The sequence below is a fragment of the Cucurbita moschata genome, unplaced genomic scaffold (assembly GCF_002738365.1).
Source record: "Cucurbita moschata cultivar Rifu unplaced genomic scaffold, Cmos_1.0 Cmo_Scf00001, whole genome shotgun sequence".
In the NCBI taxonomy this organism is placed as follows: domain Eukaryota; kingdom Viridiplantae; phylum Streptophyta; class Magnoliopsida; order Cucurbitales; family Cucurbitaceae; genus Cucurbita; species Cucurbita moschata.
In genome coordinates, this window is record NW_019268517.1 from 1,380,892 (window position 1) to 1,400,012 (window position 19,121).

The 19,121-nt window shown below is 37.8% G+C and overlaps 5 protein-coding genes across 6 annotated transcripts; 3 read left to right on the forward strand and 2 right to left on the reverse strand.

Annotated features, from left to right (window-relative positions):
• Window positions 1-1,384: 1,384 nt before the first annotated feature.
• LOC111451290 (60S ribosomal protein L14-2-like) lies at window positions 1,385-3,391 on the reverse strand. Its single transcript, XM_023091665.1, has 5 exons — window positions 3,305-3,391; window positions 3,072-3,173; window positions 2,113-2,242; window positions 1,887-1,999; window positions 1,385-1,723 (listed from the first exon to the last, which is right to left on the reverse strand). The coding sequence occupies exons 1-5, from the start codon at window positions 3,305-3,307 to the stop codon at window positions 1,670-1,672; spliced, it is 402 nt and encodes a 133-aa protein (XP_022947433.1). The 5' UTR covers window positions 3,308-3,391; the 3' UTR covers window positions 1,385-1,669.
• Window positions 3,392-4,324: 933 nt separating this feature from the next.
• LOC111451273 (glycolipid transfer protein 1-like) lies at window positions 4,325-7,994 on the forward strand. Of its 2 annotated transcripts, none has more exons than XM_023091639.1 (7): window positions 4,325-4,524; window positions 4,915-5,040; window positions 5,388-5,443; window positions 5,935-6,065; window positions 6,650-6,785; window positions 7,294-7,425; window positions 7,713-7,994. In XM_023091639.1, exons 2-7 carry the CDS (start codon window positions 4,923-4,925, stop codon window positions 7,746-7,748), a joined length of 609 nt encoding a protein of 202 aa, XP_022947407.1. In that variant the 5' UTR covers window positions 4,325-4,524; window positions 4,915-4,922; the 3' UTR covers window positions 7,749-7,994. The 2 variants fall into 2 exon arrangements, with proteins under 2 accessions (XP_022947407.1, XP_022947399.1); XM_023091631.1 differs by having other exon boundaries at window positions 4,911-5,040; window positions 7,713-7,898.
• Window positions 7,995-8,751: 757 nt separating this feature from the next.
• Window positions 8,752-10,735, forward strand: LOC111451265 (CRIB domain-containing protein RIC7-like). Its single transcript, XM_023091618.1, has 6 exons — window positions 8,752-9,025; window positions 9,125-9,147; window positions 9,227-9,311; window positions 9,389-9,492; window positions 9,601-9,673; window positions 10,056-10,735. Exons 3-6 carry the CDS (start codon window positions 9,239-9,241, stop codon window positions 10,427-10,429), a joined length of 624 nt encoding a protein of 207 aa, XP_022947386.1. The 5' UTR covers window positions 8,752-9,025; window positions 9,125-9,147; window positions 9,227-9,238; the 3' UTR covers window positions 10,430-10,735.
• A 743-nt stretch (window positions 10,736-11,478) lies between these two features.
• On the reverse strand, window positions 11,479-13,849 carry LOC111451256 (plastid-lipid-associated protein 6, chloroplastic). Its single transcript, XM_023091606.1, has 4 exons — window positions 13,444-13,849; window positions 12,997-13,233; window positions 12,129-12,255; window positions 11,479-12,010 (listed from the first exon to the last, which is right to left on the reverse strand). Exons 1-4 carry the CDS (start codon window positions 13,711-13,713, stop codon window positions 11,796-11,798), a joined length of 849 nt encoding a protein of 282 aa, XP_022947374.1. The 5' UTR covers window positions 13,714-13,849; the 3' UTR covers window positions 11,479-11,795.
• Window positions 13,850-14,735: 886 nt separating this feature from the next.
• LOC111450685 (KIN14B-interacting protein At4g14310-like) lies at window positions 14,736-19,025 on the forward strand. The gene is made up of 3 exons (XM_023090927.1): window positions 14,736-16,632; window positions 16,904-17,517; window positions 18,281-19,025. The coding sequence occupies exons 1-3, from the start codon at window positions 14,974-14,976 to the stop codon at window positions 18,813-18,815; spliced, it is 2,808 nt and encodes a 935-aa protein (XP_022946695.1). The 5' UTR covers window positions 14,736-14,973; the 3' UTR covers window positions 18,816-19,025.
• Window positions 19,026-19,121: the final 96 nt, after the last annotated feature.

Here is a 19,121-nt window from a genome sequence, read left to right on the forward strand (position 1 = left end):
ATTTAAAACAGTAGATTATTTGTAATGACTTAATTTAGTATAACAATGTGAACGTTTAAAAATTTGGATAGTGATTATGTGTCAACACCGTAATACAAAACTGTATTTATACAGTGTAAAATATTAATTCTTCATCCACAAAATATTCAACTTTTTTCATAACTGAATAGACACTGTATTTAGAGATGCATTTCACCAATTCATCTCGAGAATTTCAATCGAGACGGTACGAGAGAGTTTGATCTAGTGTCCTAGGGTGAGTCGAGCCAAAGCATCGACATTGTCATTTTGGAGTGCATATTTGCTTCACTTCCACGACTTGATAGCAATTAAGAAAGCTCCACTTAGCAAATGTAGAGGGTAATCTTATTATTCACAAATCTAATTATTCATCGATCGTTGTAGATCGTTGTAGGTCTAAGATCTTACGTGTCTCTCACTTGAAATTTCTGGAAATGATGCTCCCTACCCGATATTGTTATTGTCTTATGCTTACATTCTCATATAACATCAATTTCAATTTCTCAAATTTTGCTTTCAAAACTCTTTCCACCCATTTTCTAAAACTTTGTTCTTGAACCGGGGCCAGAAGCTTAAGCATACGTCGCTTGACCGTAGGCGACACAAGAACGAATAGGCTTAAATCACTTGTGGGTGGAAGTGCATGTCTCACAATCACAAGTCCACTGGCATCAAAGTGCGATTGTGACAGAACTCATAGGGCGTGCTAATCTGGTCTATTGTCACTTCAACTCAAGACATGGATGTTCGCACTAGAAGAGTATCGTTTAATCGTTGCACCTTGATTGAATTTTTTTTTTTTTTTTTTTTGTCCAAAATACCAGGTAGAAATCACATTGCATTAGCATTTGAAAGGGCAATCACACCACTTCGTTTTAATTAAAGAATCAAAACATCACAAAAACTTGTATAAATTGTTTACATTGCATCCATGGAGGGCACCATTCAATAAAAATCTTCATTACCCCAATTAGATTTGCATTTTAAGTCCCATGATTTTTTCCTATGCATCCAAGATTTGGGTTCAATATATCATAAAAAAAAAAAATTAACTAAAACAAACCATTATCCACAAACGACGCCATTGAAAGGCACAACAGAGAAGGAATGGTAAACGAGAACATTCCTGTCAGCAATGTTTATGTCAAACGATTGCACCTTTGCTACTTCGCACCATTGAAGAGGATGCTGATTCACTCATTACAGGGCATAACCAGAAAATAACTGAAGCTCGTAACTAGGGTTTTTCTCGATCCCGAGCGTAATCAGCAAGTAGAGAAGCCACCAAAATTTCTAACCTAAGTTCGCTCAAAGCAGATGTCTCAGAGTTCTACACCAGTCCACAGAGGACAGGATTTAAAAAAGCTTTTGATAAAATGGTTTGATAGTGCACTAAGATCTGGTAGCAATCATATACTTTTTGAACTACTTACTAAATGAAAGTTCAAGCAAGTGAAGCAGACATTAAACAAACAAACAAATAGAAAACAAAAGGCATATGCAGTTGTACTCACTACACTTGGATGTCCAAAACTCCATGCACTTCAGAAGCAACCCAAATTCTCAAGTGCTTGAGAAGCAAAAGGGAGAACAATCCACAACATTTAAATTGATCTCTAACAAAATTTGAAGATAAAGAAATGGTTTTCTAAGATTCACTCTTTTTCAGCTTTGCAAGCTCTTGCCTCACCAATCCAGCTCTCTGCAAAAAAAAATATATATATATATCCATTTGAGGAATAGGTTGCCATGAATCAAGAACACGAGAGGAACAGCGGGTTTAGAGTTCTTATACTTATCGATGCCAAAGAAAGAGGGTGGGGGGAATAAGAGAAAGTACAGACGCATCACATATCATCACTGACCTTTATCTTGGCCAACATTAGCTTGAACCTATCAAAATCGTTAAGGGATGCCCTTCGTTTTTTAACGAGAAGTTTTCGCCCCCAAGAGCTATCCTCCCACTTTTTCTGAACATCTGACATGACGGAAACAACGGGTTAGACTTGAGGCAAACAAAAACAACACCCCAATTGAGGGTGGTAGTAGAAGAATTAGGTATTTGAAAGTGAAATCAGTTGAAAAGCATACCAGCAGCCTTCATGGCTTCAATGAGCTCCTTCTTCCTAGGGACCCTCTTAGTGTCAATTTTAATGTCAGTAAGAGAAAGTCTCTTGAAGTTCATTTGAGACCTGACCATATCAGGAGCATCCACCAGAGCCTGTACAGAGTGGCATTAGAAAAAATATATAGAATGAACAACTAATAAAAAAAAATCGAGTGTTATATCACATGGAGGGAGGGATTCGAACCTACAACCTCTCCGAGGAAGTTAAAACGACTTAATAGTTGAGCTATGCTCATGTTGTTAGCAACTAGTCAAATATTGAAAAAAAAACTAAACCCAAGTCACCAGGAAATGACAACATAAAATGCATGCATATGCCAATTCCATCCAAATCCTTTCTTGTCTACAAAAGACAATTGGATACTGTAGAATCAAATTCAGTAGGGAAAGAAAAATGGAATATATCCATTGAAACAAGCATGAATGTTTACAAACATCCAGTGCGACATACATCTGTATTTGTAGACTCACGAGAAGTCCCAAAAACAATTAAAATCATCAGCGCATCAAACAACCATAAATTTGAACAACCAACGAAACACCCCAGAGAAAACAGTTCAAGCTAACCATCAATCAGTAGTAATTTGCATCATCCTCAACCCAACTACTGATTGAATGACCACTAATTAGCGACCTACTAAATGAACATAAAGTTAAATAAGGAATGCTGTATATTATTCCAACAATTATCACTTCAAACTTGAAAAAGCTATGAAATAATTTTCCTAGATAATAAATAGCAGAATTTTATGATATTAATATGTTTAGATCATAACGCAAACATCAAATTCAGAAGAAACAAAGGAGAGGGGAAGCATAGAGCTTCCGTTTTCCGTGGCTTATGAATGTCAAGGGGATTGATACAAATTCAAACTAAAAAGTAATACTCATCGAAAAAGTAAGTAACAGCAGAGAAAATTACTCTGTTCTGGTCAATGACATCGACAATCACAACAAGCTTTCCGTAATCTTCGCCATAGTTGACGAGAGCGACCCTCCCGATCTCAACATACCTCTTGAACGGCTACAGAAACAATTCAGAAAACACGAAATTCATAAACAATCCGCAGAAGATAAACTCATGAAGAAAACAACACCACCATGCGCTGCCGATTCGTAGTTAGGAGAAGAAATACGAAGGAAAAGAAGCCTCACCATCTTCCGGCTGTAAGGTTTTACAGAGACGGGCGACGAGCCTAGGGTTCTTTCCTCTATTCTGAGTCCAGATAATTGATTCCTTCTATATGTTATTACTTGTGAAATTACGATTTTAGGCCCCCGATTAATTTTTCTTTTCCAAGTTTTATCCCATTTAACTCTTAAAAGTTATTACGTCTATTTAATATCATTAAATTATTTTAAATCTGTAAATCTTCATTTTTATATCCAATATAAATATGTTTGATGATGAAAGTCCGGCTAATTTAGAAAAGGATCGTGCGTTTATAATCAAGGAATAGTCTCTCCATTGATTTGAGGTCTTTTAGGTCTTTTAGGTCATGGGTTTATAATCAAGGTTAAGGTTGAGAGACTCAAAATGAACAATATTATACCATTGTGAAGAGTCGTGTTCGTCTAAATAATAATTAAAATTTATTCATTCACCAATTCTAACTAACAAAACAAAAAAAAAAATTATTAAGTTTATATATAATAAATTAATAAAATTTAAATTTGGTGTCTTATCCGTTTATAATTTTTAAAATTTAATAATTTATATGAAACGCAAAATTAATAGTTCAAATACGTATAAATTATTTTATAAAGGTTAACAATTAAGACGTAAAATTAAGGGAGCAAATCACGTAAAAATTAAAACGATGAAGTTAACAATGCTACCATAAGAACATATTTGACATATTCGATACAATTTGTAGTACAACGTTTTTGCTAGTCTCGCTCATTTGGTTTGCTCGATCAAATTAGCTCTTCTACTTCTGTATGATGTGAGAGTCACATGCTCGGTGTCGTTGAACTAGTTGGTGGGATAGTTTCTTACTGACACGTCAAATCGAACTTGACAAGGAGGCTCGAGAGCGGAATAATATGTTATTATTTTTGTAATAATAAAGAAAATAAAAATAAAAACTGGTGTCACATTATATGAAGTTTTATTAATTTTTAGAAATATATAGTTTAAAAAATTATCGAACAACTCACGTGATAGTATTTTCTTGCTCGTCTGGCGACGTAAACAGCACCGCTAAAATTAGAAGAGAGATATTATCAGAACTTCTGTTACTACTCGAATCCCACACTTTCCGGTATCGTCTTCCTCTCTCCAGCCTGCCCTGATCTTTTCAATTTATCTCGCACTGCTTCGATCAGAGCTCTCAACGCCGCACCAATCACAACACAAAGGATCTCTTCTTACTGTAAGCATACATTTCTCTACTTCATTCGCCGGAGTTCTTCTTCGTTACACTTGATTGTTTTCGGCTGTACGCTGTGATCTGATTAAATTGTACATTGATTTCATCTACGTCTGTGTTATTTTCGTTCATTTTTGTTCTGGATTAAAGGTAGATGAAATTGAATGAAGAAGTTTAATTCTAGTTGAATGTCTTGATGTTGATCAACTGCAGTTTGTATTCTAATCGATATTATTTTGCGACATTACTATTATGTTGAATTCCGTATTGCTTTCTATCTCGAAGAGAAGCGACCTTTCTGTTCGACTGGTGATTGTGAAGGAATCTGACGGAAATTAATTATTTCTAAGTGTTCTCTGTGAGGAATTCATGTACTTGTTTGGATGCAGCAAGGCCTATAAATGGATGGAACTGTTTTTGCCCCTGCCTTGGAAGGGATTCAGCATGTCAAATCTGAAGCAGGGGAGATTTTGACCAAGCCTTTCTTGGAAGTGTGCAAACATATTTTGCCTGTTATAGGTGGAGTGCCTCTTGAATCCTTTTGCCTTTTAAATGATTTTCTAGTTTCCTGGCGTCTGACTGCATATGATTTCATTTTGAGGAAAGAGAGTTATATCAAGAAGATAAGCATGGGCTTTATCAGTTGCCTGCATGAAGTTAGTAGACTGATATTTCTTTGTTGGTGGACTACAGAACTAGATTTGTATTTTTAAGGCTTCTGCAGTCTTGAGTCATTTGTTTCCACATAGATATTGAATTCCTACTTCATCTCTGCATTATTGCAATCTCATACTTCGGTTAGCACAAACTGATCAGTTTTATGAATTGATATCTTAAAATTAACGTCTCAATTGTTTCTAATGCAGATAAGTTTGGAGCTTCTATGGCACTTGTTAAAACTGACATAGGAGGCAACATCTCGGTAAGATGCGCACGTCATATTCTTTTCCCATTCATTAAGTTTGTAGAATATCATTGTCTATGAGGCCTGTTTATGGCAGCCTGTTTTTTTTACTCAAGGGGGAAACATCGAAGCTTGTATGCATCTGTTCACATAATTTTATCTCTGTCTTGTTTGAGTTTATAGGCTACTAATCACTGTCACTGGACTTAGGACTTACTAATTTTCTTGTCTTCTTTCATTGGATTTTCCAAATACAATTGGAGTAAATGAGAAACGTAGCTGGAAAAGTAGAAAAAATGTATGGTATCTGAAAAGATAAAACACACATCTAACTTGAGTACTCACGGGTGTTTATAAGCATTCGTGATATAAAACTGTACTTCTTAAAGGAAGACAAATGTATGCCTTTGCTGTTCTAGAGTTTTGGGAATTATATCAATGCTTGTGATTTTGTTCCGCTAATTTCTGTAACGTTTATGTTTTCTTCACCTTAGTGTTTGTATCTGTAGAGATTGGACGCCAAGTATTGTTCCAACCCACCTGCATTCAAGTACTTGTATCACTTGGTGAAGCCTGAGATTGAAACTAATACTGCAAAAGGATCATCCAGTTGCACAAATGGTCTTCTTTGGTTGACAAGGTTAGATAATGTCTGTAGTGAATCTGTTTCTTTTTTCCTTTGGATTTTTACACCACTGGAGAATTATATGTTGAATGTTATCAAGGAAGCTTTTGAACACGAATATGTACAACTTAACTATGTTTGTCATTCCATGTTACAGTGCTAGAATCTAATTGGTGATGGTAGCCTTCCCCATCTTCCACGAGATACTTTAAAGAGATTATCAAAATGAGGCAAAATAATTTGCAGTTAACTGAAATAAGTAGATTAACTACAACTACTTCAGTTTTCCCTTGCCCCCTCTGGATGCGTATCCTTGCATTTTCTTGGTTATTGCGTTGCACACGACCTGCAATAGCATTTTGATAAAACTTCGATGTGACTCTTTGCACTTCTTAATACAAGGAATGAGTTTTTAGTTGCATCTGCAGTGTGAATGACTGAACCAAATTGCTGTTTTTCCCTTTTTTAGAAAATAATGAGTAAATCTTTGTTTTTAACTAGACCCAGAAATATAATCATCTAAATAACTCTGCAAATGATCTTGGATCAATTTGATTAACACACACTTTGATCCTACTTGCATATTTTGATCCTGTCAGAGCATTGGATTTCTTGGTACAACTGTTTCGCAACTTACTGGAGCATCAGGATTGGACAATGACCCGTGCTTGTACAGAAGCATATGGCAGAACCTTGAAAAAGTGGCATGGCTGGCTGGCCAGTTCAAGTTTCTCTGTAATCCTCTGATGCCTCTACTTAATTTAATTTTTAAATTCTTTGGTATAAGGGGTGATTTTTTATCCAATTTGTTAGTTGCAGCAGTTATTTTCCGCTTTTTTTCTCGCCTTCTTTATTTTCCTTCAACTTAGGATTTTAGAGATCAATAGAAGCTTAAAAATGTACTGAAGTATTCCGCTGAAGCCCATACGCGTATTCCTAGAGTTCTATTTCTGGTATATGTCGTGTTACTAGCATCTTTTTTGGTCTATAACTCGATTATCTTTATCGAGCATGGTGTAACATATGAGTTCACATTTCAAGATTCGAAAGTTGACGTCACTTCAGGAAACAAAAACATGTAGCACATACAGAATCGTGGCAAATTTTGTTAAACCTTCTACTGCTTCAAATACATTTATAGTGTTTGAACTAACTGGAAGTTATTTCATATCGTTAAGCTCAATCCGTGAATTCAGCTTATGAAAAACTATATGTTGATTCTAATGGGATACTAAAATTGTAGGTCGCCATGAAGCTTGCTCCCGATCGTAAGAAGTTTATGGATGTTCTATCAGGCAATGGCAATGTTGAAGCTGACATTGAGAAATTTTGTACAAAATTTTCACCTCTCCTCGCAGAGAATCACAAATTTCTGGTAAGTTTCCCCAAATTCCTGAAGAAATGTCAAACTTTCAAACTTGATAGAACTAGTTCAGTTTTGCAAGGTAGCTATGCTTTTTATTAACTGAAATTTCTGAGCCTTTAGGGCGATATTAAACTTAGTTTGGGATTGAATTTCCAAGTCCATTCAATATATTACTTTTTCTTATTCAATTTTGTATGTCATTAGTCATGAATCAATAGATTAGTATCTCCTAAATGTCTTAATTTGGTTAGGAAAATGTTTTAGAGGACTGATGAAATAAATACTCTCTTTCACAGGCTAGCTTTGGCTTGGACGATCTTAAGGCGTCGTGAGAGGCTGGTCGTCCCTGAAAATCGAGTTGTCGTCTCCTTTATATTGTTACTTCCTCTATGCACTTATATTATAGCTTATTTAAAATCCTTTTAACATCCTTAAAACTCAGACATAATCGTTAGACTTCAATTGTGTTTTGATTTGGTTTTCTCATGTTTCTATTTTGTATGTTCTTTTGTTGTGTTTCTAACACAACTAGCTCATTGACATTTTTACGCCTTAACGAGAATTCTAATCTTGTAAAATCATCTTTTAATATTTTTGACATTTATAAATTTAGAAGTTAGAAGGAAAATTAGACAAACCACCGCCCTTAAGATGATGGGTTTGTTACCATCATATTATTGAATTTTTTTTTATTAGGAAGTTCTGATTTGATTAACTCGTTTACTGAACCGTTGCAATCGCATCTAAGAGTTTTTAAATTTTGTAAATATTGTCTAATTGAAATGCAAAGTGACCCATCGTAGCTTTTTTTCAACTAAAGAAACCATAAAAATTACACAAACTCAAATAAAAAGAAAGCATAAGATAGACTTATCGCAACACTTGACAAGGTATATGGGCGAATCGATCAAATTTAAGAAGGTGGTCGTAATAAATTTCATCATTTAAGGGTAGTTTGTGCAATATTTTCTTATTAATTTCTTATTAATTTTGGTTGGTTACATAATTGTTCATATATTTCTTGTCATTTCAATAAAAAGTTAAGCACAATACTTTAGATAAATAAATAAAAACAAATGACCCATTTAAATATATATATATATATATATATATATATATATATATATATATATATATAGAATTCTAAAAACATCAACAATAGAACCAATAAAAAAAAGAAAAAAAAAACCATTGACTAAATAAGTCGGTCTTAAAAAAAAAAAAAAAAAAAAACTAAAAACAGAACAAGTAAATTAATATTTTTAAAAAAAGCAAAAAAAGATGTGATTAAAAAGGAAAAGAGAGAATATTGCGAGAGTGGATGGCCGTACAGTCCCCGCCCCAACCGCTGTTCCCGCGCTTTCACAAAACAGCCATTGAAAACCTGCACTAAGATTAGCTCATCAATCTGCCCTCTCCATTCGAATTTCTATTCCTCCTTCTCTGTAAATTCATCCTAAATTCATTCTTCTCTCAAGCAACCAGGTTTTGATTGACTGGACTCCGGCTCCGATTCCCTCCCCCTTTTCCTCACCGGTCCCTGTCGATCAAAACCTGCCGATTTCCCCCATTTTCACTTACTTGTAGCTTTCAGATTCTTTCGACGAAGGTAATTTCTCTCAATTCTCTCTTCACTTACAAATCTCTTTGAATCAACGAGTAATTTCATCTTCCTTGCTTTTCTCTGCATTTGGATCTTGAATCGCAGGTGTAGGATTATCGATTATCGTGGTTGGAGTTTTTTTCTTTTTCTATTTTTTTTCTTTTTCATTCTCTCGCGATCGGGTAGTTAAGTTTTCAGTTTATATAGCTAATTGGAACAATGGGCACCTCTGTCAAGGGCAACTCTGTAAAGGGCCTCTTAAAAGGACTAAGATACATTTCACAGATTTTCGGTATGTTTTCGATTTCGTTATCGTTTTCGTTCCAAAAGGATTGGGACTTGATTGATTGATTTGATGGAAATTTGCAGATGAAAAGGAACAGGAAATGCAGATTGGGCTTCCCACTGACGTTAAGCATGTTGCTCATATTGGATGGGATGGTCCATCTGGTAATCAAAATAATCCTGGCTGGGTAAGAACAATCAAAGGATGGAATCTCACCCTTTTCTGATTTTATGTCGTGTTTTTAAAGTTTTGTGAACGTCGATTTGGATTTTGTGGATGTTGGGAAATTGCACAGATGAACGAGTTCAAATCCTCGCCACAAGACTCGGGGGATTTGGTGAATACTAGTGGGGAACTCCCCATCAAAGGTTTGCTTCATCTTCTTCTACTTTTATCTGAAAATTTTAATTCGTTTACTCATAGAAAGTTAAGGTTTAAATGGCACTCTAGTTTATGAATGTGTATTCGTTTATTCTTTGGATGAATCATTCAACCTGCGAAAAATATAAAGCTAATAGTTTAATCATGTGCATTGATAAATGATTCAACATTTACATAGCTCATCATGTCAAAATGGAAATTCAGGACTGTTTACATTCAAGTCATGAATATAGATGTTTGATCTATTGTATTTTGATTGCCTAGTCTTGGTGGCTGAGATCTGGTTTAGAATGCTGGTACATTGTTGTATCTTTTAGAGTTTCTGAGGATGGTGAGGTGATGTTGGTAATGGAAGTTATGTTTGTATAGAGTCTGGAGAGATAGATGTGCAAAAGGCAAATCGATCTCGAAAGTCGAAATCGCAAACATCATCAGACACATCTTTAGACTCTTCTTCTGCTCGGCGACACTCTGAGAAAGGTTCTAGGCGACAACGCTCATCCTGCCCTTCAGGCGAATCTGCTGCAGAAGGTAGTAATCGAAGCTCACGACGTCATCGTAGTTCGAATCAAGGGGGTTCATCAAGCTCAGAAAATCCTGCCCCAAAACACTCACATCGGAGGAAATCTAAGGGGTCATCTGACGGGGGTGAATCAACAAAATCCTCTAGATCAAGGGAGAATAACTCTTTAACAGACATACCAACCCCAGCGTTGGAAGCAGTTGATGAAGAACAGGGGTGAGCAGAAATTCCAGACAAGGAACTAAACGGCATTCTAGTCGAGCTGGGTGCTCCAGATGGATTCTCCTTGCCCGTATATGAACATAATTTTGTTGCCTTGGAGATGATATGAATCATATGACTTTAGCTTCAGTCATCAGTTATAATTTTATCACCAACAAAGTTGTCTGTGTAAACATGTAACCAACAGTCATTCTTCAAACGATGACCCACACATAATCTGAAGCTTGAATTTATATATTCAGCGCCCCTTTTCAATGCAGTGGTATGATCCTCATAAATCACTGATTGACAGAACCATTGTAGTCACAAATAACAGCACTTAGATAGAGCTTATTGTTGCACTGTCAGTCTTGCATATTTGTGTAGCATTTGGAACATTTCATTTCTCGGGTAATACAATTCTCTTAGATCACCTAGAAAATTCTCCAACTGTCTCCCTTAAACCACTGTTCCATCCATGTCTAACAAGGATGCCATAGAAGCTTTTGGGTGTTCAGAAAGCCTTTTAGGCTGTCAAGACTCATAAGAGCCTGCAGTGGATTTGGATTTATAAGCACTGTCATTAGATAAACTAAGTTCTTGGGAGGGAAGCCAACAAGGAACACTATCTTTATTGGGATGAGACCTTCCAGAGAAACCAAAAGCAAAGTCACGAGAGATTATGCTCAAAGGGACTCAAAGTGGACAATATTATAGCATTGTAGAGATTCGTAGTTCCTAACATAGTATTAGAGTCATGCCCTTAACTTAGCTATGTCAATAGAATCCTCAAGTGTTGAACAAAGAAGGTGTGAGCCTCAAAGGTATAGTCAAAAGTGACTCAAGTGTCGAACAAATGATGTACTTTGTTTGAGAGCTACAGAGAAAGGAGTCGAGTCTCAATTAAGGGGAGGTTGTTCGAGGGCTCCATAGGCCTCAAGGGAGACTCTATAGTGTAGGAGGATTGTTAAGGAATGTTGGGAAGGGAGTCCCACATTTGCTAATTAAGGAAATTATCATGAGTTTATAGGCAAAGAACACCATCTTTAAGAGGTTATGCGCAAAGTAGGACAATATTATACCAATGTGGAGATTCGTGATTACTAACAAAACCATTTCTGATTTTTAAGCTCTGACTGATCAATACATAGATGAAGACAATGAAACTACTTACAGTGAACAATGTAGAAATCCAGACACTTTATGCTTTCCTCTTCCTAACTATGGTTACAGCAGTTGATCTCTAAGTTTCAGTTCGTATCGAAGATTCGATAACGAAACCAATAACAATACTAAACAATGATGGATGGTATAATTTCAGACTTTAGGGGAGATGTTTAAACCTGAGGGTGCAGCAAAGGGCATGCATCATGGCTGTGATGATATTATGAAATAACAAACACTCTGAGTTCTCCTCTATCTCCTCTGGTGATCCGAGTATCATTGTCAAGGTAAGTGACTTCAAAGTCGCCACTTCCAGTGTTGGATGGAGGCCTTAGCGCATCTGGAAGCCGAGGTACCTCTAATGGAGGAAGCTGTGACAAGTTTCCAGTGGCTTTCACGGTGGTTTTCTGAAAAGTTATCTTTATCTTAGCAGAACCTGATCTCAGTACAAGTAGACAATAGAACAATTCTTCTGGTTAAGACATGGGAAGTTGCATAGCAATGGCCTTGTAATTGTAACACCATAAGGTGAAGAATATCCTTAGAGAACCAACCTATGATTTCAAACACGTGAGCTAATGTAGCAGTAACTTCAGCAGGAGGTAGTGGCCAAGGAGCACCTAACTCGAGCTCTACGATGTTGTCGAAATCTTTGCTGATGACGTCGATCCGCTGAAAAACCTATTGATGGAAATTTGAAAGTCAACCTTGTTAGAAACCACGAGTCTCTACAATGGTATGATATTGTCCACTTCGAACATAAAGATTTTCCTAAAAGACCTCGTACCAAAGGAGATGTATTTCTTATAAACCCCTGATCAACCCCTTAATTAGTCGATGTGGGGCTCCTTTCCCAACAATCCTCCCCTCGAACAAAGTACACCATAGAGCCTTCCCTGAGGCTTATGGAACCCTCGAACAGCCTCCCTTTAATCAAGGTTCAACTCCTTCTCTAGAGCTCTCAAACAAAGTACACTTTCTATTCAATACTTGAGTTCCTTTTGAGTACACTTTCGAGGCTCACAATTTATTTGTTTGACATTTGAGGATTCTATTGACATGACTAAGTTAAGGGCATAGCTCCGGTACCATGTTAGGAATCACGACTCTCTACAATGGTATGATATTGTCCACATTGAGCATAAGCTCTCATGGCTTTGCTTTGAGCTTCCCCAAAAGGCCTCATACCAATGGAGATGTATTCCTTACTTATAAACCCATGATCGTTTCTTAAATTAGCTAACGTGGGACTCCCTCCCAGCCATCCTCAACACAGAGGAAAACGAACATTGTTCACTAAATAAGTTTTGTTAGTCATTTTGTTTGCAAGTTGTATGAGAAGAAGAAGCACTCATGTCCGGTTCTATAGTAGAGATAGAATTGAGAAACGACCAACAACAATAGAAATCAGAAATACTGCACCTGACCAAGAGTGATCGGAAGTAGCCTTCCCGTGGGAGGTCCCGGTCGACTTCCGCCTAGAGTGCGAGACGAGAATGCACTACTGTATATCAGTTTCCATCTCCCTTGCAATTTGTCAAGATCAACTGAGAGGTCCACAGGCCCTCCAGCAGCTTCAATCTCTTTGGCAGCCTCATCTGCCTTCTGTAAATCACCCTCATTTGCAGCAAGACCTCTATTTAACCCGGAAACCGCACTCTAGTATAATGAAAAAGAAGAGCAAGTTAGGAACCACGGATCTCCATGATAATATGATATTGTCCAATTTGAGATAACCACTCATTAGGACTCCCTCCCAACAATTCTCCACATGCTATACTTAAGCTTCTACATGTGTTCTTGACTGTTGACACCCACTTTCAATCAATCAATTGAAACAGAGGAATGAGAGGCAAAAGAGAGACCCACCAGTAGCTTGATCTTCAACGATGCAAGCAGTTCAGCGTTAGCCTTGTAATCATCAACAAGAGAAGGAGAGGAATCGGAAGCCGACTTCAAATAGAAACTTCTTCTGGGTCGGCCGTCGCCGGAACGCAGAGGCCGGCGGCTGGAACACTTGAGCTTGAAATTGGGTGCAAACCCATGGATTCTGGGTGGAGATAGAAACCCAGAAGAAGAAGAATCGGAAGAACAGATCTGGAGTGGCGAGTGAAGCACAGAGCTCGCTAGAGCAGCCATGGGTACGTTGATTGAGTGGAGAGGGAAACTGTTTGTTTCTCGGGAAAATAATTGAGGGAAGAACAGAAAAACAGGGAAAATTTATGAATCATCAATTGAATGGTTAGCAACGGTGGAACATTGTAGAAATCGAAGCAGGATCAATGGAGGTGAGATGCAGAGCGTGGACTGGTGGGACAGATAGGATTTGAGTGGAGCGATATGATTGGTTCCCGAAATGCCACGTGGTTCTGTCTAATTGAGATTTGAGATCTAGATTGCATCTTCCCGCTATAATCTCTTTGGATAAATAAATCTTTTTTTTTATAATTAAAGTATATAGATATATATTAAAAGTTATATTCTAAATATTTAAAATTTTATTTTTAAGAATGGTTTCAAAATAAATAATTGAAAAAATTAAATAAAATTAAAAATATATATGTAAATTTTTCAATATTGCTAGTGGTCCGACTCACTTTCTTTTATCACTATACTAGTCTTCGACATCCCAGTAATCTCAAAACTTTAATTAAATAATTTAGTAGAAACATTCTAATTATACCAATTATCTCGTTCAAATTATTAATTTGTTATTAAAATAAAATTAATTTATATTAATGACTTAAAATTAATCTTAATTAGTAGGATTGAGATTAATTATTGTAGGTAAAGAAAAAAAAATTAATCGGAATTAAGTTAGAAAAATCTTTTGAATTAAATTGGATTGGATTATGCTGTTATTTTATTAAAAATTTTATATCAGGAAAATGTTGGACTGTAATTCTATTTTTGGATTAGTCGGGTTAATTCAAGAAGCTAAACTAACTTTTATAGTTTGAGTTGAGTAGTTGAGATGGGTAAATTTGGGGGACGAGGAACCCCTTAAAAAAAATAATTTTTTATTCCTCTTATTAGAATTGTATTGATGAGTAAAATATTGTTTACAAAATATTGCCACCAATTATTAAGCTTTTAATTTATGGAAAAAAGAAAACACTAAGGAACAAGCTCAAACATGTTGTCGCTTCCTGACAAAAGCAGAGCGTTAAGTGAAGAAAGCAAATGAAATTCAAAAGCTAAAATTCAGATTCAATTTCCCGCCCAAACCAAAAATCGAATCCCTCCTTCATTCCCCCATTTCTGCATTCTCCAAATTCATATCCATCACTGAAATCAAATCCCTCTCCACTCCAAATCCAGATCTCAACATCCCCTCATAATTTTTATCTGTATCGATTCCCATTTCATCCCATCATCACCGGCAAATCCACGCCACCGATGTCGGCTCGCCGTCTCCGAGATCGCAGCGGCGGATCCGCTGCCATCAAGCCTTCCAAACCTGTAACTCCGCTCTCATGTTCCAATCAGAAGACTCATTCAGATTCATCCTGCAGATTTTCGTCGGCGGGGAAAGAGAATCCGAAGTCCACGCCTAAGCTTCCGATGATGGCTCAAAAGCCCTCGATCCGGGCTGTGCCGCGAGTGAACAAGGCTGCGGCAATCGCTGTTAACGACGGCGAAAGTCGTGCTCGGTGGTCCACGTCTTCGGTTCCGAGAGGTAGGAGCTCTAGTCCTTCTGAGTTTATTAGGGGTTCTGTTGATTCTCGTAGGGAGCGGAGGGTTTCGGTTGATCGAGTGAGGGGTTCTGTAGGGGAGAATTATCAAACGACTGGGGGAAGAGGTTCGAGCGTTAGAGGTTCTGATAGTGATAAAACGAAAGTAGGAGTTAAGGATCTGGATGTGATTGTGGGAGGAGGAGGGCTAACTGGATTGAGAGTTTATAGGGAACTGAAGGAAAATGTAAAGCTTCGAGCGAATATGGACGGTAAGAATCGGATTTCTGAAGCTAACCAACCGCCTGATGAGGAGAAAATTGAGGGCAAACCACTGGGATTTAAGGTTTTGGGAAGCCATAGTGGGGAAGCCATTGATGATGCTTTAAGAAGCGATGGAAATGGTAAAAGTTCAATCGTTCCCGAGAAACTACAGAGGGTTTCTATAATTAACGAAGAAGAAGAGGAGAAACCCAGTTTGAAATCTCAGAAGAAAGATTTGGAGATTATCAAAGAGGAAGGGCAAATTGGAGGAGAGGGGACTTCAAGCTGTACGAGTAACAAGTATCCAAGCAAGCTCCATGAGAAGCTTGCTTTTCTGGAGGGTAAGGTAAAGAGGATAGCATCGGATATCAAGAAGACAAAGGAAATGTTGGATTTGAATAACACTTCCTCGTCTAAGCTGATACTCACAGATATTCAGGAGAAGATTTCTGGGATTGAGAAAGCCATGGGACATGGTGCAGCTGGTTCTGGTGTTAAAGTGGGATTGACGAGTAAGAACGATAGAGATACCAAGATGGTCTTAAAGGATGAAACTAAGGAAGCAGATGTTAACACTTCTGTTAAAGGTATAAACACCAAGGAATTGGAGGAGAGACTATTTCCTCATCACCAATTGCTCAGGAATCGGATGTCAATGAAATCAACGTCCGATAGCTCAAAGAGCAATGAAGTTCATGGAGTCAAGGTTGAAGATATGCCAATTGATGAGAACCCAATTGCTTTGGAGTTTTTGGCTTCTCTGAATAAGGAGCAAACAAAAGTTACCATGAGAAGCGAACAAGTTGGTATGGAGTTTTGTGAAGTCCAAGAAATGGATGAAAATACTTCATCAGGATTGCGAGAATCATCAACCCAATTCAAGGGTAAGCAAGAAGCCGAGGTCATTCTCACAAGCGATGAGATTCTTGATGATTTTGATGATCGCGAGAATAAACAGGGAGGCCTAATTGGAGAGGAGACAGATGATACTAGCACCTACCAGATGAATGAAATAGGCACCAAAACCTCAACAGGTGGATGGTTTGTGTCGGAGGGAGAGGCCGTCCTTCTTGCTCACAATGATGGCTCGTGCTCATTTTACGATATTACTAATACCGAGGTATGCCATTTAACCTCTAACGAAGGCTCCCTCGTTTTTAACTGTATTGAAACTCATAACCCCTAAATTTTATCCTATGATTTACTAAATGCTTCTTTGCAATAACCCTGAAAAGTTAGGCTAATTCACATGCATGGTACAACTCTACTAATCCGATGGACAATTGTTCAACTATTGATCTGAAATGGGTTTATGAGAATGCCTCCAGTTGTACAAACTGCTAGATCTTTGCTTAGATTTATTTCTTTACCTATTGTGTTCATCTGTTTAGGAGAAATCTGTGTACAAGCCTCCAGCAGGTATCTCACCCAATATATGGAGAGACTGCTGGATAATACGTGCCGCTGGAGCAGATGGTTGCTCTGGAAGATATGTGGTGGCAGCGTCAGCTGGGAATACGATGGATGCAGGTTTTTGCTCTTGGGATTTTTATAGCAAGAACGTACGAGCTTTCCAGATTGAGGGTGCAATGACCTCTTCAAGGACGGCACTTGCTCCCTTACCCCATAACATTGTGCAAAAGCGATATGCTCCTAGTTATATGCTGGTACCAGAAACGGAACAGTGGTGGTATAAGCCATGTGGGCCTCTGATTATTTCAACTGCTACCTGTCAAAAGACTGTAAAAGTTTTTGATGTCCGTGATAGTGATGAAATTATGAACTGGGAAGTGCAAAAGCCAGTGGCAGCAATGGACTATTCTAGTCCCTTGCAGTGGAGAAACAGAGGGAAAGTAGTTGTAGCAGAAACAGAGGCAATATCTCTATGGGATGTTGCTTCTACAAGCGCTCAGGCATTGCTCTCTGTTTACTCACCTGGTTGCAAAATTTCTGCTCTTCACGTTAACAACACAGATGCTGAATTAGGAGGAGGGGTTCGACAAAGGTGCTGTGATTCTTTATTTTTAATTATACTTCTCTCCTGGTTGCTTGAATAGGTTAGGAATTACGGATTCTCCACTCTCGTGATATTATCCACTTTGAGCATAAGCTTTTATGGCTTTGTTCTGGGCTTCCCCAAAAGGCCTCTTACTTATAAACCCATGATTATTTCTTAAATTAGCCAACATGAGACTCCCTCCCAACAATCCTCAACAATCATCCCCTCAAACAAAGTACAACACCACTAAGGTTTATGTAGCCCTCGAGCAGCCTCCCCTTAATCGAGGCTTGGCTCCTTTCTTCGGAGTCCTCGAACAAAGTACACTCTTTGTTCGACACATGAGTCACTTTTGACTACACCTTCGAGGCTAGCAATTTCTTTCTTTGACACTTGAGAATTCTATTGACATGGTTAAATTAAGTCATGACTTAGATACCATGTTAGGAATTATGGATTTCCACAATGGTATATAGACCACTTTAAAAATAAACTTTCATGGCTTTGCTTTGGACTTTTCCAAAAAGCCCCATACCAATAGAGATCTATTTCTTACTTATAAACTCATGATTATTCCTTAAATTAGCCGTGGGACTCCCTCCAAACAATCCTCAAATTGAAGTTCCTTTGATGATGTTTTTCAGAATTTCTCACATATTTATCCATACTCTATTTAAAAACTAATCCATTGCCATATCCATAGTCTGAATAGGTTTATCCATCAGCTCGTTTATACTGATTCTGTGAAGTTTGCGTTTGTGATATGCAGAATAAGCTCAGCAGAAGCAGAAGGAAACGATGGTGTGTTCTGCACAACAGATTCTGTAAACATTCTGGACTTCCGCAGCCCATCAGGAATAGGCTTAAAGTTGCCAAAAGCTAGCCTCGGCGCACAGTCAGTTTTCTCTAGAGGAGATTCTGTGTACGTTGGCTGTTCCAGTGTCAGGCCAGGAGGGAAGAAGCAGCCTTCTTCAGTGGTACATCAATTCTCTATTCGTAAACAGGGCCTCTTCTGCACTTATGCATTGCCAGAAACCAATGCACACGTCCATCATACAGCAGTAACTCAAGTTTGGGGGAACTCAAATCTTGTCATGGCTGTCTGTGGACTGGGGCTGTTTGTATTTGATGCCTTGAATGATGATGTCTCACAGTCCAGCTCTGTTGATCCTGAAGGCACCCAAGTGGCGGTCAAGGAAGTTGTTGGTCCAGATGATTTGTATTCGCCTTCTTTCGATTACTCGACGTCTCGTGCACTGCTCATATCGAGGGATCGCCCTGCATTATGGAAACAACTGCCATAGGTACGTAATTTAAGCTGCTGGTCAAATGCTGTTTGGCTTGATCTGTCTTGAAAAGCTGTATAAGATGTTTGTGTCTTTTGGTGTTCTATGTAAGATGGTAGAGCAATAGTTCTCTCTATTTATGGTTAATGAGATTGTGTTTGTTATTGCCTGGTTTTGCGTATGGATGTTCTTTCATACAGAAAAGAGATGAAGTTAGTCAAGTTTTTTTGAAACTTAAGCTGTCTGTCACAGCTCTTTTGAAGTAGAAATTTGTGGCTATTTGAAAATAGGCGAGTATATGTTCGGTTAGTCTCGCAACTTTAA